Source organism: Gopherus evgoodei, chromosome 7, assembly GCF_007399415.2.
Source record: "Gopherus evgoodei ecotype Sinaloan lineage chromosome 7, rGopEvg1_v1.p, whole genome shotgun sequence".
Taxonomy (NCBI): Eukaryota; Metazoa; Chordata; order Testudines; family Testudinidae; genus Gopherus; species Gopherus evgoodei.
Window position 1 is genome coordinate 54,013,848 of NC_044328.1, and position 27,293 is coordinate 54,041,140.

Consider the following 27,293-nt stretch of genomic DNA (forward strand, 5'->3'; position numbering starts at 1 on the left):
TAAAATAGATTTCTATTTTTAAAAATGCAGATTTACTGTAAAGCAACTCGGTAGGCTGCTTACAGTAAATAAAGATTGATATATTTAAACTCCCCTTGACAAGTTCAAAACTTGTAACTATTCTGAGCAATCAATGTATTTGCATATTTCTGTCAATTGAAACATTTAGACTGTAACAAACTTTGACGTTGCTAAAATGACAAAGACTACATGTGAAGTAAGTGGGTAATGGTATTGCCTTGCCTTTCACTGTTCATCTAAATCCTTCCTGATAAAACCTCTTTTAGATTCAAAGTGAACTGACACAGTTGTTATGTAAAACGCAACGGAGATTTATTCTGAGCAGGAATCCTGGGCTAAGCAAACTCTTCCTTTTTCTCAATAGATGAACGCTAAAGCGTTGTCATTCCCAATTACTGGAGGAGATGAGAAAAATTCACTGTCCTGCAATACTATTATTTTAAGTAGATCTCCCACTCCCATGGATGAGGATCTGAAAACTCTTTGCAGGTCACCTTCCAGAGTTCCTTCAAAAACATTCCTTCAGGTGGGAGGGCGATGAAGGGGTTGCAGAGTGGGAATATGTGAAGAAATGGCATTCCAGTTTTCACAGACTCATGTTGGCCCTTCTGAGTCCCACTACAGCTGCTCGGTAGCAGCCATGAAAGGGACGCCACAGAAGTCAATGCTGCTTGAAGCATTAACTCCTGATTGGATTTCCACCTGGAAATTGTCTGGGGGATAGTGCCAGGGAGAGTCAGCTAACAGCCCCATCCCCAAAGCATCCATCAGAGGTGAAAGGAATGGCATCATGAAGGCAGCACAGCTCCTATCAAGAGCACACAATCCAGCCCTTACTCATCTATGTAGGTATTTCTGTTACACTCACCCCCATAGTACAATTTCTGAGCGCCTACCTAATATTTTGTTTCCACAGGGAGAGTATTAATTCAAATCTCAGATAAGAACTGTCAAAAACAGCCCCCAGTGCCTTGATCTTCTCTGTGCAGAAGAGGGAGAATCCTTTAATTCTTGGAAATTTTTCAGAGTTCTAAAAAAACTAAAAAGCGATTACAGACATTGTTTCTTCAAATGCATACACAAAACTTTTCTAGTGCCTTATGAAAAAAGTAGTTTTGGTCACTACCAGACATGGAGACGTGTGTGTTCATGGAATTTAAACTTGCCCCATTAAATTGAGAAAGGACATGTATTTTCCTGGGGAGAAATAAATACAGTCTGAAAGGCAAGCCCACAAATTTGGCCTACTGGATGCATTTTGTTTTTGCAATAGCCAGTGTGAACTCAAATACATAAGCACAGAAAACAGGATTTGTACATATTTTATTGCATTGTCTGCTCACAGGAGGCAAGATAATTAGACTTAGTGATAACTTAGTATATCATGCATGGAATAGATAAAAAAGGCCTTGGATGACAGAGAAATTCCTGAAGCCTGGGTCTGTTCTTGCTGGTGGGATTTTCTTTCTGCTGGAATCCTATTTTCAGGATGCTTTTAAGGGGGGGAAACTGGGTGGACCAGATCCTGAGCTGGTATAAACCAGTGTAATTCAATTGACTTCGGTGGTGCTGTGCTGATTTACACCATTAACATTAACAAAGCACATCTTTCAGGAGCCATTTCCTGAGAGAACCCTGATTTGAAAAGCCTACTTGAATCTAATAAGAAGATGCAGAAAATAAGGAGTTTCTAGCTCTTATGAGAGTGATGTTAGACATAGCAGTGTAGTTTTTCTTTCTATGTCATTTGCCTTTTGGCAGCCAGTCTCCAAATGAGGACAGAATTGGTTCTCTGACATTCCCATTTTTTGTCTGGTGGTGAGCATCTTCAGCCCCTCTGTCAGGATCACCACCATTTCCAAACCAGTTTCTCCTGGAACACATGGGAAGTTCAGGATTATCAGTATAGGTTTCCACATGGGCATTCTGTCAAAGATCATTAATTTCAAGGTACTTAATGGCAGTACCTCTCTATATCTAATGAAATACTGAAATACCATAAGCACAGAATATGGGAGATCATTTGGTTTGCCCAAGTCCCAGTTTCCACAGCTGGGCTCAATCCTGTGGTCTTTGCTTAAGCATAATTCCCATTTGACTTTGTTAATACACTGACTTCAGTGGTCATTCTGCTTGAGTAAGAGACCAGATCTTCAACTGTGGCAAAAAAAATTACTCAATAGAGCTGAGTGGAAGGGGAGTTGTAAAGATGGCTTAGAGACACCTTTGCTGGCTGGTGCCCTGGCTCAGATTAATGCGTGTTGCAGGCTCTTCTAGCTGGGCTAGGTGTCTGTGGGCTCCAAGGAGACACTATTGCAGCCAGCGATTACCAAGACACAAGGACACATTGGCTACATCCCTCTTCTCCTGATCATTCCCCATTCATCAGCTGCAAGAAAAAGCACAGAAACAATTATGCCACTAGAAGATCTGCTACTCAAGGACTGAGTCTGCTTTAAGTCAGCTTTCTGGTGGAAGGCTTCCCTAACCCAGCCCATGACCTGGCCCTAAGATTGAAAGGAAGGGCCTTTGCAGTTATGGCATTTCCTTGCTATTTGTTTTTGTGAAGGCAAAGCCTGTCACAGCTTTTAAAGTAAAGACACACATATGCTATTTGTGTTTTATTCTTCTAAAAAGTGTGCTGAAAGGAACCCTGTGACACCCAAGGAAAGAAGGATGTTGTACAGATTCATTGTTCTGTCTCCGACTCTTTTACTACAGATCTATCATGAGACAAAAGAGGGCCCATGTCAGGTTGTGACTCTTGCCTAAAGACTGACACTGCCCAAGACTCTCCTAATATAGGAAAGCATTTATTTACTTGGATACTTATACCGTACTCATCACCCTGTAGAGCTGGCCAACATTGTGTGACCAACAGAATTTCTGACCCCCAAAAAGAGGCTGTGTTGAAAACCAATTTTCAGTGAGAAAATATCAGGCAACAAAAGTCTGGGTTGGTTGGTTTGTTTTTCCCAAGCAGGAAGTTTATAAATAAAAAATGTTTAATTAAGAATTATATTTTTTCTTTGGCTTTCAAAAATCAAAACTAAAAATTTTCACTTTGGTTTGAAATTTCCTGCAAAACCATGAACATTTTCAAACAATTTTTTCTTGGGGGAAATCAGAAAGGCTTTTTGGTCAGCCCTATTCTCATCGTGCCTGATTGTCTAATAGAAGTGCTGATACGCTCTGAGCTATACAGTTAATTTATTTAAGAATGTAACACCATGGAACACTTCCATATTCTGTGTATATACACATAGGATCAGTCTCCTTTATGTTCTGTAGAGCGCTAAATATGCTACTGGTTGTCAAATAAAATATTAATACCTAGGGTAAGATGCTATTTTTAGAGTGAATCACACGTGTTTCAGTATCTATGTCTAGTATACAGATACTCCTCATGTCTATTATGCCTCTGTATCTCGAGACTAATAGACATGAGGCAGTTGTAAACAATGGAAACCTTTGTCTTGTATTACAGTTTTAGGCTATTCCCAAGAATAGAAAACATTTGGCTGGCACTGGCCCTACCAGAGTCTTGTGTGGAATTGTCTACTGAAATTCCACTGTGATATGCATTTAAACTTCGGCTGGCTCTTGATTACTCCTGTATCAGAGTCTGCTATAAAATGAGAAAAAAATCTGATTCTGGTACAGATTCAGTGAAGTGCTAAGTACCTCTTTGGAAGGGCTGGATACCTTAAACCTCAAATGAAAACAATGGAAGTTAAGGGTGCTTAGAATATCACAGGATCAGGCCCTTTAAAAGCAGTAGATTTTTCACTATTTCCCAACACTAATAAAATAGATTATACCTTCTATGCCTTTATTTTTTAAGTAGATGAATATTTATCCACTCTATGCTGCATGGCAACAGACTTGTGATAAACATTCCTGAGACTAACAGAGATAGATAGTCAAATATCTTTACTGACCTATTTATATTAAACAGTAGAGCCAAGTGAATAATTTACTACAAATAATTTATTTCACAAATACAGTCTTTATTTTTGCACATAGAATATCTGTTATCAAAATGCACATTTAGATATCAGTCACTACACATATCTTTACTCTACAAATTGATCAGGAATATTGCAAATCTGAGGAGTATTGCTTACATGTATCTGGTCGGGTAAGTGACACATTATCCTTTCTATTCCCTGGCTGACTGAATTTGCAAATGTTTGTGACATGATTATTTGCATGTGAATTTTTAGAGTGGGGTTTTCAAAACATTCAGATTGGCCTAATGCTGCTCCCGCTGACTTCAGTGGGCTTTGAAGCTAGCCTATATAGCATAGCTTCTTCTTTGCAATTAGTTTTCCACCAGTCTGTTTAGGAAATATGGCCCCAACTCAGCAAACAATTATGCAAACGAGGAGATTTGAATCAACTCACATGAACAAGCATAAGCATTTTCAGGATCTGGCCCTAAAAGAGTAACAGAAAGTGACGATAACAAGCCTCAAATGAAAAGGTAACTGCAGTTATAGACTGCAATGAATAGGCATGAATAATACAAATTCATGCATTTGGTCCTTTTAAGGTAAATTCTGTGCCCCTTCACTGATTCTAAAGAACCAGACTAACTCAGAAGGAAAAAAAATCCCAAATCTGTATTACAAGTGCCTTCAACATGGATTTGTGAGATGCCATTTTCAAAAGGTCGTATGCATGTGACATTTGGAGAATTTTCTATGTACAAACTTCCAGTTAGCTTGTGCAGTTAAATACAGTTTAGAAAGGTTTGCAACCAGTCACTCATGCTCCAGAATCTCAGCTGTGATAGGGCTGAGAATCCAAGGCACAGGAAATTAATGAATTTACCTTTTCAGACTCTTATTTTAGCAAAGCACCTAAGAACTGGAAAAAGCAGGTGATGACTTTCAATTTTTAATTAGACTTCTGTGTATTAAACTAGGCTGCAAGAATTTTTGTAACAAAAATAATAGGAGAGCAATGAAACATTAACAGAAACTCACAGTTATTATATGCAGTGATTTCATTTTAGAATGTATTCATATTTCCCAACAGAGTTATTAGTTTATCAAGAGCCTGACAGGAATAATCCTTTTTTTTTTTAAGTAAAAAATTGGCCTGAATTTTCACAGAAATATCTGACAGCTATTATGTGCCATTTTCCCTTAGCTTGTTTAAGTGCAATATACAGAAGGAGGAAGAACTTCAAGGATTTGGTTGCAACCATTTCAATGAATTTGGGCACGGGGGACATAGGCATCATCTAAGGTTCAATGAAATTAGTACGACTTTATTTATATGATATTACAAATGCTTGAAAATGCTGTTAGTATGACATATGTTTTCCATTGTCATGTGCTGCATTAACAGAGACAAAATCCCTGAGAATTTTCCGGGCCTTCTCTACACAGTATGCTTTGATGAATACTATAAACAGGAGATAACAATCATTCACTAGCTTACATGCAGTGAAGAAGAGCTATCTAAGATTTTTAGTCTGCATTATGACAGTGAAGCAGTTATGCTTAGCAAATAGGATGGCACTCATCTTAAAATGTCAGATTTCCTGAATTCCTGTGTCCACCTCATTTAATCAAGCTTCATTACTGCTGAAGAATCACAACAATACTCCTTCACACCATATTATCCTACAGAGTCTACCTGAGACTAGAAAGTACTGGAGAGCGGGGGGAGGGGGCTTACGCCAAGGCCCAGTACATGCATACTTGCTGGTCCATCAACAATGAAACAGTCAAACTCAGTAGTCCCTGTAATTGGCTAATGGTGTGACAGAGACCTTCAGCTCTGCAAACCACCCAGCCAAATTAAATAATATGTCAGGCCATGTAAAGAAAATAAATAGCAGGAAGTTAATTTGAGTCAGTATATTTCCTGTCTCCAGCTATAATCTAGGGATTATTCTGATGGATGCAGTACAGGATCTTTCTTCTTTAATCACTGAAGCTCAAAGTCTTCTATACTGAAGGCCATACTTCTCAAGTGAGTTGCTTTTTGCAAATGTGGATACCAATTATGGATGGAGTGTTACCTGTAAATCTTCTGGATTGGACACATTACAGTTTATAGGGGAGTGTCCATATTTTTAAAAGTTGATCCAATGAATTGTCTGTTTAATAACACGTTGCATGACATCATGACCAATATGCACTTATATCCATATCTAGCTATGGTTTCATGATGCTAACAGCTTGCTTAGTGATGTCACATATTTTCAGGGAAGTAGAACTGGTCAGAAAAATCAGATCTTTTGATGAAAACAAAAAGGGACAATTTAAATGAAAAAGTTCCCAATTTTCACCCTGTCTCCTGGGAATACTTAAAAGGGAAAGAGAAGCACACTGAGCATATAAAAAGACTTGTTGAAAAGAGTTGTTTAGACTGTATTCATTTTACACATACACACACGAGTTGAGGTTTATCGCAATTTCCTACACCAGTTTGCATTGTGTTGGCTGTAATGTAAAATTTATCTTTACAGGGATTTTCAGGCTATTTGTTATCATTAGGACCAGCTGTTTCAGCCCATGCAGAGCTGATTTAAAACTCCAAATTTCAAAGTTTGCCCTATAAAACCTTTAGGACCTCTGATTAGTCCCCAGTTAATTCACTTGTTTGAAATACTGCAATTCCAAATTGTCCATTTTAAGGAATCCAGGAAGAGAGAGTTCCAGCTTTTAAATAAATGTGTCATTAGTTCCCTGTATGTTTTGAGTCCAATATTCATCCCAATTATGCATTTCTCCTTATGAGGGGGTACCCAACCTGAACTCCAATTAACTTAAATGGAAATGTGAAGTGAATACATATGACAGGATTGGGCCTTCTCAGTTCATTTTCTCTTTGTGCAATTGCCAGGTGTTCTGAAGCCAAATCAAAAAATATAGAGCCAACAGAATCTTTTCAGCTGCCATTGTACATTTCTACATTCAAAGAAACTCCTTCTACTTTATTTTTTTACTTTGTAAAACCCCAATCCTGACTAAATCTCCCAGGAAAGTCAACCAAATTCAAGCAACAAAGACTTGAGCCTTTTTTCTTCTCCTTCACCCCTAATCTTCCATTCTTTTCATCTTGTCCTTATGACTTAGATTCACTTGAATCTACAATGGCAAAATGTCATTTGCATTTACCATACACATTGCTTCTCCAAAGCCATATGATTAGAGTTGGGTGAAATTTTTCTTATGAAACCTTTTTTAAACTAAAAACTGCAAATTTGGGGTAACTGAAACAATGTGCACATTTGGGTCAATTTTAGCATTAGCTCAAAAAAATGTTGGAAACGTCAAAATGGCTTGTTTTGGCATTTCTGGAATAATACATTTCAACTTTTCATTTATTTCCCTTGATTTAATTTTAAAAAATATTTTTAAAACCTCAATCAAAATGAAACATTTCATTTTGGGTCAACACAAACCTTTTTTGTTGACATGAAACAACTTTTTTTAGCATTTCAGTTCTTTGAACATTTTGGAACATTTTCTTTCAACTTGACCCGAATTTTTGTATTTCATTTTTTGATTCAGCCACTAAACTGAAAAATCAGTTGTTTGCACAGTTTAACATATGATGCTACTCATATTTACGTGTCACAGTACAAATCTATTTCAAAATAAAAGAATGTTTCAAAACCACACAACACTGCGCTTGCTCTGTATTGTATTTTACTGTATCTGTACTTTGTGTTTTGTGATTGTAAGTTGTTTGGCACAGGTATGTTGTTATATGTTTGGTACACCTTACCCCTAAACAACACTGGGCACGCCTTACAACACTTAAAAAAATAAAGTGCAAAATCTAATATGGATTATAATCCAAAACTGGCATGCTACAAATCACTGGATTCCAAGGTCAATTTTGTCATCTTGGCTTGCAAAAAAGGGCATTCCATTTTTTCAAGCACATTTCTTGTTTGTAAAGTGGAAAGAAGATAGTTCCAAAATAAAAGTATTATTTTTGATAATATTTATTTGTTCGTTCTTTACTTGCTTTTACAAAATATAAATGCAGATATTTCTGAACAAACAAACAGAAACAACTAACCAGTCCTGCTCCAAAGATTCATTGCCTCCCTTTTCACAGTCCTCTCCTCAAAAACTATACCACTTTCCTTTGACTTCAAAAAACGATCTAAAGCAGTTTGACTTCTTTGGGCCAGTTAACTCATTCAGTTTCAGAGGTCTGTCTCCTGTGGACATGAAAGAACTGAATATGGCATGACAGGACTGGCAAGGGACTGCCTAAGGCCCCAATCCTGCAATGAGCTCCAAGTGAGTGGATCCCTGCACATGTGCAGAATTCATTGCAGAATCCAGGCAAAAATAAACAGAATGAAAGCGTGAGCAGAAGTATATCTCCACTCAACATTTATCCAGCCTCCTCCACTTCTTTGCTGGAAAAATGTAGCTTTGTATACCCACCAGAAGCCTCTTTGTTCACTTTGCTGCCTAAATGACAATTACAGAATTCAAAAACACCCTCTTGACTGCTGGATGGTAAACCCAAAAAGAGAAAAGAGAAAAAGTGGATATACAAGATTATTCAACACAGAAGCTATCAGGAAAGAAGGAAAAGAAAAGGCAAGGCAAGTATTTCTGTTATTCAATCAAATTAGTGACATTTTATAAAGTATTATTTTTTATCAAAGTGTCCAATCCATATTTTAATTTGCATGAAATTAATGTAATTGACTGCTGCTGTCAATGTTATTTCCTAGATTTTTCTTGATGTTAATTGCTTCTTAGATCTACCATTAAATATCTCCTTTGGGTATTGTATTGATGCATGAGCTTTTGTTTGTAAGCGTATGCTTTCCTTTTTCTGATAGGGTCAAAGAAATGCAGCTTCCAAAGCTAAATTAACAAAAAGCAAGAACGTGTGTTTAGTGAATGAAAGCAGGAGAAGGGTTTAAACTTTTCACCTTTCAAGCCCAGGGTTCTCTGGTGTAGATAAACCAGAAAATAGTTGTGGGAAGGTAAGGAAGTTTTGCAATGGAAGCCACTGAACAAGGTGACAAGTCTTCCAAAGGCACATTTCCCCTTCCTGTACTGCAATTGCATACCTTTTAGTTCAAATGGCAAAAGGGAAAAATTTGTGGCGTTCTCTCTAGCATAGATACATAACCATTTTCAAATCCTAGGGAATATGCTCTGAAAAACAGCTGTGTACTGCTGCCAACAGATGTTGTCATAATGATGATTAAAATGCAATGGAAATATAATAATCCAGTAAATCGTAAAAGGAGCATGTTCAAAATTCAATTGCATTGAGTGTGAGATGGGGATTGGAGGAGAATCAGAGACACACCATGCTACTGAACAAGAAGAGGAGAGATACATAGCAGGATGGAAGAAAGTGGAAGGAGATGTCAGTATCAGGAGAACTGGTTTATAAGTCTAAGAGACAGAGTTAAAATGGGTGATGGATCTGTTGTATGTATAAACTAGCGCACAGAGCCCTTTGAGATAGAATGTCCACCACGGAGAGGCTGCCTAGACAGCACCACTTAAATGAGAACAGCTCCAGACAGAGAGTGTGGGCCTCAGGTAGCCAGGAAATGCATCAATTCAGTACCTCTCTAGAGCTGCCTCTGCCACCTGGGCTCCTATGGAAGCTCCGAAGACACTAAAGCTGGTGGAAGTGATATGTGCCACTGACCATGGGAGACTGCCAGGAGCAGAACAAACAGGCTCCAGGAAGTAGAGCCTCCTCAATGGAGGAGCAGAATGCAGCAGAAGGGATGGTTTGAGAACAAGAAGTGGCAGGATGATCAAAAAGCTGTTTGAGAACTGGAATTACAGTTTTTGATAAATGTTCATAAGACACAGAAGTATTTCCTCATCTATCAGGGGCTGTCCACCCTGACCTCCATCCTAGAGGTGAAACCCTGGCTTCATTGAAAACAATAGCAAAATTCCCATTGATTTTCCAGTAGGGACAGGATTTCCCCCTAGGTGTGGGCTTTGTTAGTTGGTGGCTGTGGTTTTATGTTCTATTTGCATTTGATTGCGTTTTTTAAAAGCAAGATGTAATTGTAGCCACTAGAGTCCCCTCTCAATTTTGTAACTCTGAACCTCTCTTACTAATAGCTACTGTTGGCATGGGCTCTGTTTCTGGATCAAATTGGGGGGAGGTGAGCAAGAGGACAACAACATCCCTGTTAAATAATGCAGCCTTACATTATGCTTCACAGTATTTTTGTCTGTGTGCTCCAATGGATCTGGGAATACCAGTGCTGAGCCAAGCCCCCACTGGCAGCAGGAATGCCATGCTGTATGTCAGCGTGTGCCAAATTGTGGCTCATTCAGGATACTGCTTGACTGAAAGCCAATTCGTGTTGTCTTTCCTCCCAAAAAGCACTCTCTGATAGCTTCCACAATTGCTCATCTTCCTTCCAGCCCTTCTTTCAAAGCCAGTCAAGTAGCAATGAATTTTGAGATTGTTATTTTTGAGTGTGTTTTAGTTTGTGTGATGCTTCCATCCGGACATAGGCCCCCATGCTCCACTATGATCCAGCAAGAGTGGCAGGCACAGGGAACCACTCACCCCCAGTGCAAGTTAGGGCGGCTACAATGGGGCAGAGACCTTACACTAATGGAGGACCAGGTATAATGGAGCTCCATTCCACCACACTTTGCTGAAATACCCTCTCCTTCCCCTTGCACAAGGGTCGGCTGCTGAAGGAGCTGCCTCCAGCTGAATACTAGCCAAGATTTCCTCTTAGCAGCCTGGAATACTCCCTTGGCCTTCTGGGCCACTTTAAGAATCCAGCCCTATGAGGTACAGTCAGCTTACTCACTATGGAATGTTGAGCAATCCATGGAATTAGCAGACTTTGTTCTGCTCTTGGTGATGTCACTGAGCTCCACCCATACCAATAAGATTATTGTTTCCATAGTAACTGAAGTACTTTGGACAGAAGAAAAGAGAGAGGGAGAGAGAGAAAATGGGAGAGACTACAAAAGATTAAGCACTAGGTAAACATAAAATTTATATTGTTGAGTGATTCAAGTTGAGAGACCACTCATCACCTCTGCATCTTCTTCCATGCAGCCCTTTGCATGGAACTGGATAAATTCATGGTGGCTATTAGCCAGGATGGGTAAGGAATGGTGTCCCTAGCCTCTTTTTGTCAGAGGATGGTGATGGATGGCAGGAGAGAGATCACTTGATCATTGCCTGTTAGGTTCACTCCCTCTGGGGCACCAGGCATTGGCCACTGTTGGTAGACAGATACTGGGCTAGATGGACCTTTGGTCTGACCCGTTACAGCTGCTCTTATGTTCTTATGCACCTGAAACCCCCTCTGACCAATACTATGCCTCTACTCTCTCCTCCTCTGGATTGTAGTTACCAGTGCAAACCAAGCAAAATTCTGTTTCACTTGATTTCAGTCACAACAACAACAACAAAAGCGAGAAAAACTCATCAAGTTTTCCTTTGAGTTTGGGAAGGTTCATTTAAATCAAAGCAAAATTCAGGTGCAAGTGAACCGAACATGGAATGGAACTCAAATCCACCATAAACCAAAATCACTGAGTTTCACTCAGCTCTCCCCCCTTACTCATGAGTAGCCCTAACATCCCAAAAAGCAATGACAATGTTGCACCTCATCATTACAGGTTCTATATATACCATGTGGTAACAAGCAAAAGATGATTATCACCTCCCAATGTACAGCCAACATAAAAAGCCTTGGTCTTATAGATGCATTCATCTGCTGACAAAACCAATTCTCATTAACTTTACAGAAATTTCCTTCCACAGAAAATCCTTGTATTTATTCACTTTCTAAATAAGAGTGAGGCAGAGGGCCAACTTGATCAAGAAGATGATATTACAGAGTATTTTATGAATGACGTTGCTAGCTAAAATCTCAAAGACTGAGACAGCAAGTTAAAATGCAATGAATTAAAGGACTCAATTAAGATACTGGGTGAATAACGAGGGCTAGGATCCCACTGGTATGGGGTTATTTGGGGGGGAGGGCTAGAATGCAAGTCATTCCTCAGACATTATTCAGCCGAATGTAAGTGGAAATCATTTCAGGCCCTCCTTCTTACTGTCCTTTTTCCCCCTATTTGAGAGGTTGTTAAGGGAATGGTTCTTAGGAAGGTCAAACAGTAGAAACCCTGTGGGTGATTTAATGCAGCCAAACAGCACTACTTAAATTAATGCCTCTTGGTTCTTTTTACCCTTAACTGAATATCATTAGCACTTCAAGATATCATTTCATACTGCATATTTAAACTAATATTAAAAGGGGAGGGTGGGAAATAGATAGGAATCCAGAAGCCACAACAAAGTCAAATGAGAGTTTCAGAGCAGAACCACTGATGTGGGGAAAGTTACCCACCAGAGAAAATGAGTAATGTTTTGATCAAGCAAACCTTGCAGGCCAACTAAAAGCATTCAAAACTCACAAACCTGAAAATAGTTTGAAGAACAGCAATCAAGTCTCCAAATTATAATTAAACACAAGCCATTAGGAACTACATAAAAGAAAACTGTCTCAACATGTTTCTCATTTTTATGTACTTATTGCCTTAAAGCTATGTAAATGAGAGAAATCTTGGCATATTAGCATATCGTTATAATCTGTCCTTGAAATCATTACACATCTTCCTGCACTATGGAATAGATTTTCAAACTGTTGCATGCTAGTTAGTGGCCTCACTCCAATTCCTAGCGGACAAGTATCACATCACCAAATACTACTGTCACAATTGGCATTAATTGGCTCTTTTATTCCTCATCTCAACCCCAAGAGACCAGCAGTTGAAGGGACACAGAAAATAAACTCGCTTCTCAGTTCTAGAGGTGGTTTCTATAGGTCAAGGTTGAAATGCACTGGTATTGGGAAAATTGCAGGTCCTCATGCCCTAGATGTATCCCATGATTAGTAGACTTCAGTCTCCAGGCCTGACAATCTAGCACTTTTCAACTGCACTAAATTCTAAAAAAAATCAAAAGCACATTATTTCTGTATATATGAACAGAAGTTGTATGCTCAAGTGCATGAGGAGGCAGTCGAACATAAAATTGGATATGTGCAAATATGTATGCATGTGTCTGTGTGAACTATGGAAAGCATGTTTGAAACTAGGACCACAAAATGTGATTTTTCAACATGCCACTTCTATTTTGCTGGAGCAGATTTAGATCAATGAAAATCTCCTCTAAGAAAAGGTAGATTTAAAGTCAGTGCACAAAATCTACTGTACAGCATCAATGCTTCCAATCAGTCATTTTAGCTAAGGTGCCTCTACATGGTTAGATAAGAAAAGCAACCTTTAGAAGCATAAGATGCCAACATTCCACTGGGGACAAATAAAAATACAGCAACAATTCATTTTAGAATCTCTCAGAAGAATAAATTTTAGATAAGTGTATGACAAGTTATATCTATAGCTATCTATATATAGAGAGATAAAAATATCTCTTTTTGCAAGAAAAACTGAGTAAAGTCCAATACACAATTTATGCTTTACTTAGAATGGCAAAAATTACATCTTCTTACATTTCAGCCAAAAGGCTCTGCTTATCAGCTGGCCCCTAAATATTGTTTTACTTGCCTCCTGAGAAGACCTCTTTTTATTGTCCGTATCATTTATTTGAAAGTATGGAACAATGTCCTTTTTAACTGCTGTAACTTGATGTTTATCTTAGGGAAGTAAGTACTTATTTGTCCAAAAAAGTGATCTTTGGGACGCAGAGTATCAAATTTCACTTACATCTCTTCAGTAACCATTTTAGCCATAGGCTCACTGAACACAACATTAACTTTGAGCCATTATTGTAAGAAGAACTCATAACTATCTTTTGTTTATCTTTTTATGTACAACTACACTAAGCCATGCACGATTTTAATAAACCTGGTAATAGCCTTTCTGTTCAAAGAGCTATAGTTTGAACTCCTATCACTCTGTCTGGACCACAAAAGGATAAATCACATCAAAATATGAAACTCCATCCATTCTTATACATTAAGATGCAATTTAAAATATCATGCTTGGAATATAGGGTTTCTTTAATAACCCGTGGCAGTTAGAGTCTAGGAATGCAGGTAAGATCAAGATATTTTTCTACTCAGTGCAAAAGAGGTTTACAGTATATCCAACATCTAAATCACTTGTACATATAGTGTATTTTAATAGTTAGGGTTATTTGATTTAACAATTCTAATACCAAAACGTGCACAAGTACAGGGAGAGAGGATCTTCCAAACTCATTTCACTTTTATAGCAGAACTCGCTAATTCAAGTAGTGACTGGGGAGACCCATCACGGATTACCAAAGTGTGCAAATAAACAAGAAGAAATATATAATTTATTTTTAAAATAAAAAAACTTCATTGACACAACATTACATTTTTATAAACACTGTTTAAGTCTGAGTTGTGATGATGCTTCACTGTTCACCAGTTAATACTGTACATATTTTGTATAAGTAAAGAAAGTAGCATAACACCTGACTATAGCTCCCTGGTATTAAATCTTTGATGAAAAACAGGATGAGACCATTTGCTATTCTAGGAGAACAGTGAGCCAATCCTGCAGCCATTTGGTGAATTAAATTATCTTGAAATCTATGACTGTTCCACACCTAGTGGTTGCTAAAACAAGATATTAGCAGGTTGCATATTAGCAGGGAGAAAAGAAACAAGGACTGGCTGTAATATAGGCTATTTGTAGATCATATGCTGTCCTCATTCTGTATTTCCTTGTCTAACATTTTCTAGGAAATCACCCAGCCTGTGTCTACTCTATCCTTTTCAGAAGCTTTTTCCACAGAGAGCATGGATACAGCTCCACCTGGGTAGAAGTAAAAGTGCAGATAGGGCTCTAGGCAACTCCTGCTCTAAGAAGCCCAGGGCACCCACAGTCTTTGCAAACCAGCTCTGCCAAATTGGCTACTAACATTTAGTAAGAGTAGCTAACAGTGAAACAGAGAGAAACAAGCCAACTGTAAACAAGGACCATTGTTATACTGCCATTCATGGAGCTCCACTGTGCTAGTAATAGTGGGAGTTTTAGAATAGATGGAGTACTGCCATTTTTTCTTTTACTATTTAGGAAGTTTTAGCAAGTTTACATATCCTTCACATGTAAAAATCAGAAACAAAACAATCATTACAACACTTAGCTTTTGTTTAGAGAGACATTTTACAGGAATATGGGCAACAGATCTTTCTGTTTAACAGGGTGTTACCATATTACAGAGTGAGCATCATCACAACACTGATGTCATTTCTACTGATTTTATTCAACTGAGTGAAATCTCTACATACACATATTTAACAGAGCAGGTATGTCTATCAAATGTTAATATTAAAAACATTGGACAGGTGTGCGAGGTTTTTTGCAGATTAATGTATTTTGTCTGAGTACTGAATAAAAGGTAACCAAATATCTAGGTATCTATCTGTCATCTTTCCATTTTGCTGGGTATATAATTGGGGTGTTAATTTTTCCATAACCTCCCATAGTTTTCCTCAATGGTTGGGCTATTTTTGTTTTTTTCCAGTGAGAGGTTACCAATGGCCAAGCAGCTACTAGCTGATGAGATATTAATTCTTCATTGCCTTTTGTGTGACCATTTCCACTAGGAAGCCCAGGAGGATTACCAAAGGACTATTTGGTAAAATTAATTTGTCATATTTGGTTACAGATTGCAACCCAATACTTTATAATGACTGGATATGTCCACCGTATTTGCATAAAATCTCCTCTTTCACCAACAAACACACACAGATTGCTGGTCCTCTTTTGTGGATCAAACCCCATTCCTCTTGGGTAATTTGTCTATTCACATCCTTTTCCCAGGGTGTCATATATGGACAGATTTTTGTTAGGAAAGCTATCTACAAAGTTTGTTTATAAATTAGTTATAATTTTGTTTCCCAATTGACTAGATGCCAGCACAGCTATTAAAGTTAGCTTTCTGTACAAGAACAGTATTCTAGAAAGTTGAGAAATGTAACCCTGACTTGAAAGTACTAGTACCAGGGAGAGTGGGGCAGTTCAAGTGAATGTTGATCTCTAAATAAGTTAGAAATGTTTCTTTACTGAATTGTGGGCACAGGCATTTTTAATCACATCCTAAACAAAGATAAGCCAAATAGTGGTGAAAGTGCCTAAGTGGCCACTCCCATTGTCACTAGCACTGGTACAGCTGCACCAGCAGTAGCGCAAAGCAGGGAAATTTCCCAAAACTGTTAAGTAGGAATAGCCGAAGTACGAAGCCCAATGGATGTCATGTGTCGGAGGCAGCACAGGACTTGGAAATTCAATACATTTTTTTCCTGATCTGCATACGAATGAATGCATTTCATTACACATGGTACAGAGCCAAAATGATGTGGCTGCTTTTGAAGGATATGGTTTGAGAGGAAAAGAAATTAATCCCAGGGCAGTATGCGCTCTACAAAATAAAAAATATTTGGGGTACCTTTTCAGAACAGTAGTCTCCTACGTGCAAGATATCCTTACATTTTCCCACCTACAATAGGACAGTGAGTAGCTATGCCTCAAAATACCCAGCTATAATTAGAGGTATATGTACTTGGATTTATTGCTTGCAGTTCATAGGCTGCATTCATCCTCAGCCTAACTGAATGTGCGCCCCTTTATGAAATACTGGCATATTTGTTTCAAACTGAAGGAAACACAGGGTCATTCCCATTAATATAACATAACAAAAATGCATGTGAGGGGAGAGAGGGAGATTTCAAAACATTGTTTTCTTTAATTTTGTGAAACATTCTGGCCAAACCACACAATTAAAGAGCATAAAAGCACAGGCAGAATGAGATGACAGTGTCACAGATGCCTTCCCTGTGGCAGTCCTTAACAAGTCTCAGTTTGGTCTCGGAAGGCATGAGGAGGTAAAAATGTTAAGCACATTCACCCCACTGAGTAACAGCTTTTAACCACAGTAGACTAGTTAGAAAATATGCAGTTACACAGCCAGGTCTCTTGGACTAGGGGAGTAATCCCCTGCTTACACTGTATCTGCCTGGTTTTGAGAATGCATTGAAAGCTGAGAATGAAACCAGAAATGATGTATATAACAATATGTTCACTCCAGAGAACTCAGAGCTCAGCTGTCAAAAAGTTCTAAACAAGACAGTGTATCCCAGTGAAACCGGCTTGAAATATATGCTCAAGTGAGCTGCAAGAGACTGGTAGATAAAAGAGATGCTATATGATAGTGAAAGACACATGAGAAACAAGTAGCAAAAAAATTAAATGACAGTACATTAATAAAAACCAACTCTTTGCAAATCTAGCAGACAAAAGCTAGAATCCTTTTTATATTAACTATTAAATATTTAACCTTAAATATGGGGCATCGTAGTATTTCTTAACCAAGCAATACATTTTCCCATCCAATGCAGCCAAAGCAAGAAAATCTTTTTTTAAAAATCACTTCATATGAACAAAGAATATATTAGGATCCTGAGATCCATTATGGTTTGCAATTCTACCCACACTCCCACCCTTCTTCTCCCCATGTTCGAGGACTAAACACCTTGAAGACATAAAACATAGTGAAACAACAGACTTTCACCTCTGGGGCCATGCTTTCATCTAAAAACTATAACCAAACAAATCAGAATGCCTTATATCAAGTTTACATGACAACATTTTAGCCTAGGCTTATATATTGACCTGTCCTGAGCTTGCCCAAAGACTGAGAGGGACACTTTCACCATGACTGGCAGGCATTTCTCCATTTATTGTTTATGTGGCCATTTACACTTAAAGCTGCTCTCAACCCAAGGAGAAAGCAGTCTCTGCAATTGAAAGCTGAAGACTCTATCCAGGTGTATTTGCAATACAGCTTCTGTCCCCTCTATGAGTTTCTACTCAGAGTGTCACTCTCACTATCTTGAAATAAACTTGTAAGGGGTGAGGTGGGGAGAGAGAGACCCAGAACCTCACAGAAATTCACTAATTGCTTCCACAGTTCTATATTCTTAGGCTATGCATGGGTTTAGGTTATGCTTTGAATTTTAACTGGGTAAACAAATCCTAGAACAACAAGATAATGCTCCTGTTTCGCTGTTTCACTTGTACATTTAGGCAGTTTGAGAACTTCCCCAAGCACACATCCTTGCCAAGTCCCATATGCAAGAGACAAGGGAACAGCTTCACTCCAAGGTACACAACGCCAACACACACACACACACACACCCAAAAAAGTCAGCAGCTGTGAGTCACTCATGTACCACAGCAATATGCACAGAATAAACAGATAACTACAATCAACCTATGGAACATCATCCTCACTCTCAAAGCATGTACTGAATTCCAAAGTGTGCTCCACTTTCCAGTGCTGAGAGCCTTTTAACCTCAGCAGGCATGCAAGGTTGCCCAAATTAGAAACAATTCATTTGAAAGGAACCACTGTCTATGAAAATAGAACAATTTGCAATTCTAGGAAAGGTTGTATTGGCATTTCAAAACAGTTTCAAGATTTCTGAATGAATACCTCCATTGGATCCTCTCCCCATGATACACTGTGACAGTTAAGATGGCAAAAGGTATTTTGTACTGTTAGCCTTTATGCACCAACAGTGTTTAAACCATTTAGATCTACTGCTAAACTATTTTATACACACAGACACACACATAATATTTTTTAACCTTAAACAGACGTATTTTCAAGGCAGGCTAGAAACTGATTTACAGTTGTCTTTTGGATTCCACTGTCAAACATATGCTCACTTTCCTCAACATGATCACTCCAGCAGCAAGTATAGAAATGGCAATTTGAATTGAAAACTTTATTTTCCAAATATTTCACAGTCTTATCTGTAAAAGAGTTCCTTACACCTTTGAGCTTTCAAACTTCTTAGCTCAGAAAAAAATTGCAGCATTTTAAGGAATTGCTAAGGTCACTGATAAAAACAAATTATTTGCACTAGTTCACATCTCAGCACTTTTACAGATGTTGGGTTAAAAGTTGGCACACCACTTCTTTATAATGAAGAGAACAATAGGGATCAATAATTAAACTAACATTGCTTATACAGCTGCTGCTGATTTCTATAGAACAGCCAAACCAGAATAACCATTCTCAGAATTTGATTTTTTGCCAGCTATTTACAATGAAAATGATTTTTCCCCTCAACTAAAACTAATTGTCATAGGCATAAAGACCATACTCCACAAAGTGCCATGCCAGTACATGAGCACAAATATAAAATCAAGTCCTATTTTACATATACATGAAAGACACCAGATTTTGCTGTTATGTCATACTTCTCCGCTGCCCCCATTTGATTGTTTCATCCACTTGTTGCATCTTGTTATAAAACTAGATTGTGAGTTCTGTGGAGCAGGGACTGTCTCTTTACTGCTTGTTTGCACAACCCTGAGCACAATGAGGCCTTGACCATTGGCAACTAGGCACGACTGTAACACAAATTATTACTGAGTCGTAAGAGGAAGTTTTCCCCACAAGATGCAAACTGAACCACCTAGGGTCATGTTTTAGAATTAGGCTCCACGTTAACTGTTATGCTCAAGCATCTATAAGTCCATTAGCATGGAAGTCCACCTAAAGAGAGACTAGAGAGAGACTCGGCTCTTATTTACCTATTGTAGTTACTGGGCATTCACCATCCCTGTATTCTGTTGAGCAAAGGTCCATATAGCTTTTTCCAATGTCTAAGATATATCTGTATATCTCTTGTGTCAAAAATGGCTTGGTTTTGGAAAATAAAATACTTTAAGTAGGCCATTACTCCTGGAAGTGAACTAATCCTATTGAAAAAATACTGCTGCTTTTCAATTTTTTTTCCGCCCCCTGCAAAAAATCTTACCAATATACTAAATATCAACCCAAGTGCATTTAAAAAATAATCAGAATTTAAATTCTTGTTACCGTTAATAAATCTTGTCACATGGAGTGTTTACTTTTCATAATATTACTTTAGTACCTCTGAAACGAAGTGCCTGCTTGCACCATTGATTTAAGTAGGACTTCAGGAATAATTCACAGTGTTACTGGGTAATACTGTTTATAAAGGTACTTGAAACAAAAAAATAATATTGTGTGCTTTGATTCTGTGAGCTACTCTGGCAGTAATATCACACTGGACTATTTTTACTCCAAATCGTTTTGTACTACACAGAGTCCCATTACAATGAATCTAATGTTTACAACACTGATTTCCATGGCACCACTTAGAAAGACATTGCACAGGAAGAATAATGTGGGTGTTGGTGCATTTTATATAGTAATAGCAACATTCTGTGAGCAGTTTGAGCAGCTGATTTGCTCCAGGTTATTTTGACTACTGTAAGCAAAGTCCTAGTGAAATGAGTAGGGCATTTGCATAACTGATTACAATGGAACTTTGAATAGTAAGACTGACACCATGTATTATTTTGCAGAAAGATACTGCACCTACAAATAGAATGGTTACTAGTGAATCCCATGCATCATTCTGTCAGCATATTGAATAACAGTTGCAAATGAAAGAAATTCAAATCCCTCAAAAGTGGGGGAGGGTCTGACTTGAACCAATAAAGCTGCCACTCAGTTTTTAACTCACCCTTTGTGGCAAGATATTGACACACAGGATGAAGATAGGATTGTTCTGAGGTCTCACAAGCCTTAACAGCTAGGTGACAAAGGATGATTTTTCAATGTAATTGTAACATTTATTCCACATTTCCTCTGGTCTCCGACCAGGAAATTATTCTAAATTTAGATGCCCATTGCCCCAGGGGGCGTCTCCAAGAAAATCTGGGTCCTACACTTTTTCAGGCACTGAGGATATGCTGTGGTGCCTAATGATCTGTACCAAACAGATTAAAGTCTGACAAGAATCCTTCCTGGGGTTTCAACGCACAGTTTTCACAGTGAATTATTACTTTGGAAATATTCTTCTTTCCTGGCGGTACTGCTATTCCTGCAGAATTAAAAGGAAAAATAAGAAAACTACCAAGTCAAGAAGTATTCTCTAGTTTGGTCAAGTTCCTCAGAACAAGCTGAGCAGTTGGACTTGCTGTCCACAAGATGGTCAGTTTATATCCCAGTGTGACCAAAGTAGTTTAAACCTTTTGCTTTTGAGAACAGGATACACTGTTGGAAGCACTTGTTCAGCCAGCCAACTCCTGTCACTTCCATGAATATGAATAAACTCCAATATAAGACACTGACATTTTGCAAATGTAAGAAGAGCTGATCTTTCAGTTAGTCTTTGTCAATAATCAACCCTGCTATTCCATAGTTTGTGACTATGTATTTTTCCCCAGTCACAAGCACCTTTCTTGCCCCCTTTTCAAGAATGTAAGGCCTGATCCAATGCCTATTGAACAAATGCCATCTATGTCAATGGGCTTTGGATCAGTTCCCCAAACAGGTTTATTTTGTTGCTGTCTTGGATTTATGTGACAGCAAAGAAGCATGCATGGTGGCAAAAAGATGTCAGAAGGAATTGTTTGGGGTCTATGAAAATGAATATTTGATACAATTTTGTAACCATAATTTGCATGTACACAAGTTACACATAAATACATATGTATGAGTGCAAATTTTCACACAGGAAAAGATTATTTTCCCTGTGCTCTGTAATATTAAGGATAAGACTAGTGATGAGTCATTTTTAAAAATACTCTTGTCAGGGTATATAAATAGCTCTCTTTTCTAGAATAATTATTACTCAGAAACACTGCTGCTGAAATAACCCAGGCAATAATCAACCTTGGCTTCTTCATCAAACCCCAATAACATCTTTTTAAAGTCTTATTTGTAAAGGCAAGCTGATTAATATCAAACATTTTCCTTTGCAATAAAAGCTAATTGAAATGATTTACCTGTGTAACTATTTGTCAGACCTTATAAACGCTAGGAAAATGCTCAGCCAGTTACTTAGCTACCCCATTTAATCCACACGTAAAATCTCAGTGGGATCAAAGGCTGTGAAATAAAACAGCTGTTTTTCTAACCACTTTCCCAGTTTTCTCCCTAATTTAAAAACATACTTCTCCATTCATCCACACAATAGGCGGTTAACATGATAATAAAGTATTATTAAACACAACAGCAGACTACAAGGACAGCATCATCTCCATTCCCAAAAGACTTCCTCTTAATCTCTCAACCAGTCTTTATTTTAGTCCAGCTGTATTTGATCCTCTCTGTGACTGGTAAAATCTAAACATATCTAAAATCAAACTATCCCTCACTCTTTGAATCAAAACTCACTTTCAGGCAGGGAGAAAAAAGCCTGAAGCCTCTGCCTAAGCACCATCGTTTCACGGTGGGGGCTTCAAGGCCCCTGACATTGCACAACTTCTCACATATATTGCAGTCCCCGCCCGTTGCAGCACTCAGCCTCTTTATTGATGGATGTTTAATATTTTCTTCCATTTTCAGCTCTCTCTCACCCAGCAACAAGTTAGGACAGACCTTAGAGATAGCAGAAGGGGGCTAGAGGCAGCCTAAACGTTTGGGCACCAATAATGTGTTTTGGTTTCTTACCAAGACTGCTCAGACTGTGTCTCACCATTCACATTCTTTGAAGCAATCTTTGGAGTTACTAGACCTCACGCAGGCACAAGACCCCTGCTCTGCGCCCCTCTACAGACATGGGGAGTTCAAGTCAGGAGACAAACGAAATGAGAAAGGTAAAACTAGCCCAACCCACACTCACTCTCAATCCTTCAGGGACATCGCATTGTAACTACCAGGGCCCTTTTATTCCTGTAGAAAGGAATTGTTCCCTTATGCACCTGCAGGCTCCACTTCCGATATTCTCTCGTCAGTGTCTTAGCTTTCCCTGGATCTCACTGAATTGACTTTACATCGCAGAATTATCGGAGGGTGGTTTGACCTCTCGCTGTCCCCCCCTCCCCCCAATAAATAACATCCGAAGCATCTGACAGTGAGCGGGGCTTTCAGGTGCCCTTCGCTCCGGCACCTGTTGCAACTCGAAGCCCCGTGCTCACATTCTCCCTTCCCCAGGGAAGGACTCCTCAGCCGGATCGCCCTTGCCAGGCTGAGCGAAATCGCCTCTGTGCAGCGCCTGAGCTGCCTTCCTTCCCTGCTCTCCTCCAGCGCACCCCACAGCGCCTGAAATCCGCCACTGCTCTGACCCTGCGGAAAGAGACCTGCCCAGCGAGACACGGGGCAACAGGCCAGATCCTCGTGTTCTGTGCCCCGGACACACGTGCGCTGCCCTGCCCCCGGCAGCTCACACGCACTACGAGCGGCTGCTACCTGGGAAGGCGTTTCACACGACTGCCAGCTCTCCGCGAGCAGGCACCGCAGCGCCAGGCAGCTTCCCGCTCTGGGCTCTTTCCTTGGGAAACAGCGCCAACCTTCGGCCTCCGGAAAGTTTCCAGCCCCAGCAGAGCTGCCCGCGCCTTCGGAAGAGAACAGCCGGCACCCGCCTGCACCCCGATCGCGCACCCAGCGCACAGGGCTCCAGCAGCCCTGCCAAGCTTGACAGTAAAAGACAGGAGATGGGGGGAGGGGGAACTCAACTGCTCTTTGGAGCCAACATCCCCCACCCCCAGTGTATTATTAGAGGGGAGGATAACGCCCTCGGGCGGGAAGGCGACTCAGCCTGGGCCCCTGATAAACACCTGCAACAGACGCGCGAAGCAGAACTAGTCTCCCCGCGGCCAGCAGCTGGGGCTCTGCGAAGCCCTCGCAGCCGGTCCGAGCCGAGCCCCGTCCCGCGGCGCTTACCTTCCTGCACCGCGTGAAAGGGATTGTTGGCTTCTATGAGCTTGATGGAGTACGTGATTTTCTCGCTCTGTAAAATGTCGTCATTGAGGTTCAGATCGGACACCGCCTGCTTGAAGACTTCGTCGTCCTTGGCAGCATTTCCTTCAAAAATGGCACCTGTTGGCATGATCACATCAGAATTTGATCTCCTCCAGGAGGACAGAGGGGTGGGGGAGTTAATGGGGAGATGGGGAGGCTCCATTACTATTCTAGTTTATTTCCCCGTGCCTAAAGTTTCATGTATATACATCTATATAAATCTCCCCTCGAGTGCAGTACTTTAACACGGCCAGTTCAGTGTGGCACTGAGAACGTTGTTGAGCTCGGGTCCATGGGAGAATTTCAAAACAAGTTAACAGAAAACAGCTTCCTTGCTCCCAGGTTTATCGGTAATCATACACAGGCATGTATTCAGACACATTAAATCACACACACACAGTCTTCAAGGATTCATTCCGCGTGAGTTGACTGCAATGGATAGGTGCAGCACAACTAGACTTGCATCATGAAGCCTTTTCTTGCCCAGTGGGTTATGTATTTTTCACAAACCGTCATTTACTGGTTTTTAACCAAACACCCTAGAAAAAAAATTGCTTTGTGAGTTTGAATGTAATAGAAAAGGAGAGGTGTTAGAAACACAACCAACTTTTGCTCTGGGTTTTTTCTGCTGTTCACCTAAGTTTCTCATTGTTTGGGGTTTTGAATCTCTGCTGCATACACAAACACACACTGATTTAGAGTCAGCCTGTGCGTTCAGTAACCTGAAAGCTTCTAGTTTCAGGGCCGCGTTTATGCAGTTAACATGAAAACATCTGGCGAGCTGTGTTACATAATATACTCTGACTGCGGGAGCGTGTGTGTGCACATTAGATTTGCTATCTTGTTATGCAAATCAAGGATTTTTTAGGTTAAAGGATTTTTAAAAGTCACTTTCCTCCCTGATGCAATATTGCTCATTCACACCAGCTCTGTGTCATGAAGCCTTACAAAGATTCGCGTGTAAATTCGCCAGTCCAAGTTCACGAGGCTCTTCCTTTTCACTCTTTTGGAGCCCTTATTTCTGGAAGAGGCGCTAAAATAACACTAAGTGTGGGCAGGAATACAAGCCACAGATCTATAGCTGGCCTTCACCTTGTCCATTGGCAGTCAAAGGGCAAACAGACAGAGGCCTCCACCACCTGCTGTGTCTCTGGACTCCCCTCTCTCCAGCTCCACCGTTGAGAAATGGGGCGCGCTTTCCTCCTCTTCAGCACATCGCGAAAAAAGTCCGAAATCTCGAGTTTGCCTCCAAGGTGAACAACGTGCTGCTGGTGCAGCTGGAATCCTGTCAGTGTGTCCAGCGCCTGCGAGGATGAGACGCAACCAGGGCTTCCCCGCCGCCACCCCCCCCCTCGGAATTCACGGGGAGCTCAGGGCTTTCCTCGCGCAGCGGGCGAAGTTGACTCGGTCCCTTTTCTCGGCTAGATCCGCAATGCTGTGGGCTCCGGCCCCGGCCCTCAACCTCCTGCTTGTTTTACAGGGCTGGTGTTTGAGCATCCTCGTTCTCCTCGCCGCCACCATGTCAGGTGGTTCAGACTCGGTCCCCACCCTCACAGACATTTACCCACACGCTCAATCCCGCCCCCTCAGGCGTGGCGCCTGGAGGGGGCAAACTTGTTCCATTCCGTGTTCATCAGGGCACAGGCGCGCGCTCTCGAGCTCCGGACTAAACTCCCACGCAGCCTCTCCTGCTCCATGGCTTCTCTCTCTCCTCCCTAAAGATTTTCCCCCTCTAAAGGCGGATGGGAATCACTGCTCTTCATTTCCCCGCCACTCTCCATCTCCTCCCCTCTCATCTGCCAGAAGCCCGAGGGATCTGGGGAGGATCTTGTCCCTCTCTTTCCCCCACCACCATCCTAATTCCTGCCGGTACCTTTCGACACCCGCCAAACGGTGACTGCAGAGCCTTTGCCTTTTGCCGGCCAGACTTTCCTTGGACATTCCTCTACCCTGCTCCTAGAAGCCACAAAACTTACCCGTCCTGCATGCTCCACTGCCCCAGCCTCTCCTTCCCCCATATCCCCCCACTGCCGAGCCAGGTTTCTCCTCGCTGGAGACTTCAAGCCTCGCAGCCCAAAGGTTTTAATGAGCCCTTATTCAAACCACAACAGTTGCGCGCACACACACACACAGGCACACACTGCTACTGCGCATCTAGCGTCTCCTAAGCCTTTCCCAGCCAACTTGTCCCTCCTGCATTCCTGTTATAGTGGCATCTGCTCTGATTGGGGAAGGGGGCGCCAGGGGTGGAGGGATTTTTGGAAAAGTTTCCCCTACGGGATGGTTCCTATTCTATCTTGCCTTGTTTACTGCGGGTGGCTGGGAAAGAGAAAACCTCGCACTCAAACAGGTCTGAGCCCAGCATTTAGTACAACCGGAGAAACGGCAGCAGCAAACCTGCGTCCTGTCTCCAGAGAAACCCCTGCTGCGATTCAGTGCTAACGTGCTCGCAGCGTCCTTGCAACCAAAAGGGACCCCCACCGTCGCTTCCTCATCTCGCTGCTAAGTTTGCAATTCAGAGGATTCGAGTGGCTTTTGTGCCCCCTCGCTGGGGAGCTAATGGGGCTCCCTCGCCCTCTGCCCATGACATGATGGGGTTTTAAGGAGACAACATCCCTTTCTTGTATTTGTTGCTTTCTCCCCCCTCATCCCCGCTTCTTACCAATGTGGATGATGGAGTCCGCCCGCACTGAAACGCACTGAAATATCCAGGGGAAAAGCCAGAGCATCACCACTTCCATGTCCAGCCTCTCGCGGAGCACATCAGCCCGGGTTTGATGGAGAGACAGAGATGGGGGGAAAGAAGAGAGGAGGAAAGGTACCCAGATAAAAAAAAGATCAGAAAATCCCAGACCCCGAAACCCCAAGGATTCTCCAAGATTGAGACGATGGAGAGAACGGGAAAGCAGGGGGACGACAGCAGGAAAAAGGTTGGGGCTAAAAATATATGCAGATGGATAGATCCTGGGTGTCTGCGAGGAAGCAGCAGCAGCAGGGCAGAGACTTCAGCAGCAGCTCTACACCACTCTGTGTGTGTCTGAGCCCCAGCACACAGCAAACTGCGGAGGACCACCCCCCCCCCCCCGACAGATCACGTGATTGCAGAGACTCACCACTCAATATAGTCTGGGCGAAACACACGGGGAGATGGTTAGAGGAGGGGAACAGTGGAGCCCAGTTGAATCCAGGAGCCTAGCCAAAAACGGGGGCTGGAGGGGGTGGGACGAGGAGATGGGGAGAGAAGGGCTCCGATTGCACAGGATGGGAGAAAAGGTCTGTGGCGACAGAGCCGCGGCTAGGAGGCTTTCAACGGGAAGGGGAGTTTGAGATATGAGAGAAGGATCTATGCCGGATCAATGAATCTAACCACAGTCTGACCGGCAGAGAGCAGAGGGGGACGAAGAGGCGCTCTAACATAAAGGGGAGAATCCTAGCTGATCCCAGCAACTCCCCGGTTGCCGGGGGAAAGCGCC

At 41.0% G+C, this 27,293-nt stretch overlaps 1 protein-coding gene across 3 annotated transcripts in view; it reads right to left on the reverse strand.

Moving 5' to 3' along the window:
- The window catches only part of GRID1 (glutamate ionotropic receptor delta type subunit 1), an 870,609-nt gene extending 843,752 nt beyond the window's left edge, over positions 1-26,857 (reverse strand). For all 3 annotated transcript variants that reach the window (XM_030569895.1, XM_030569896.1, XM_030569894.1), the window contains exons 1-2: positions 26,483-26,857; positions 23,743-23,898 (exon numbers count right to left, since the gene is read on the reverse strand). In XM_030569895.1, coding sequence (XP_030425755.1) covers positions 23,743-23,898; positions 26,483-26,561 — 235 coding nt within the window. In that variant the 5' untranslated portion in view covers positions 26,562-26,857. The remainder of the gene's footprint in view (positions 1-23,742; positions 23,899-26,482) is intronic.
- Between the last annotated feature and the right edge of the window lie 436 nt (positions 26,858-27,293).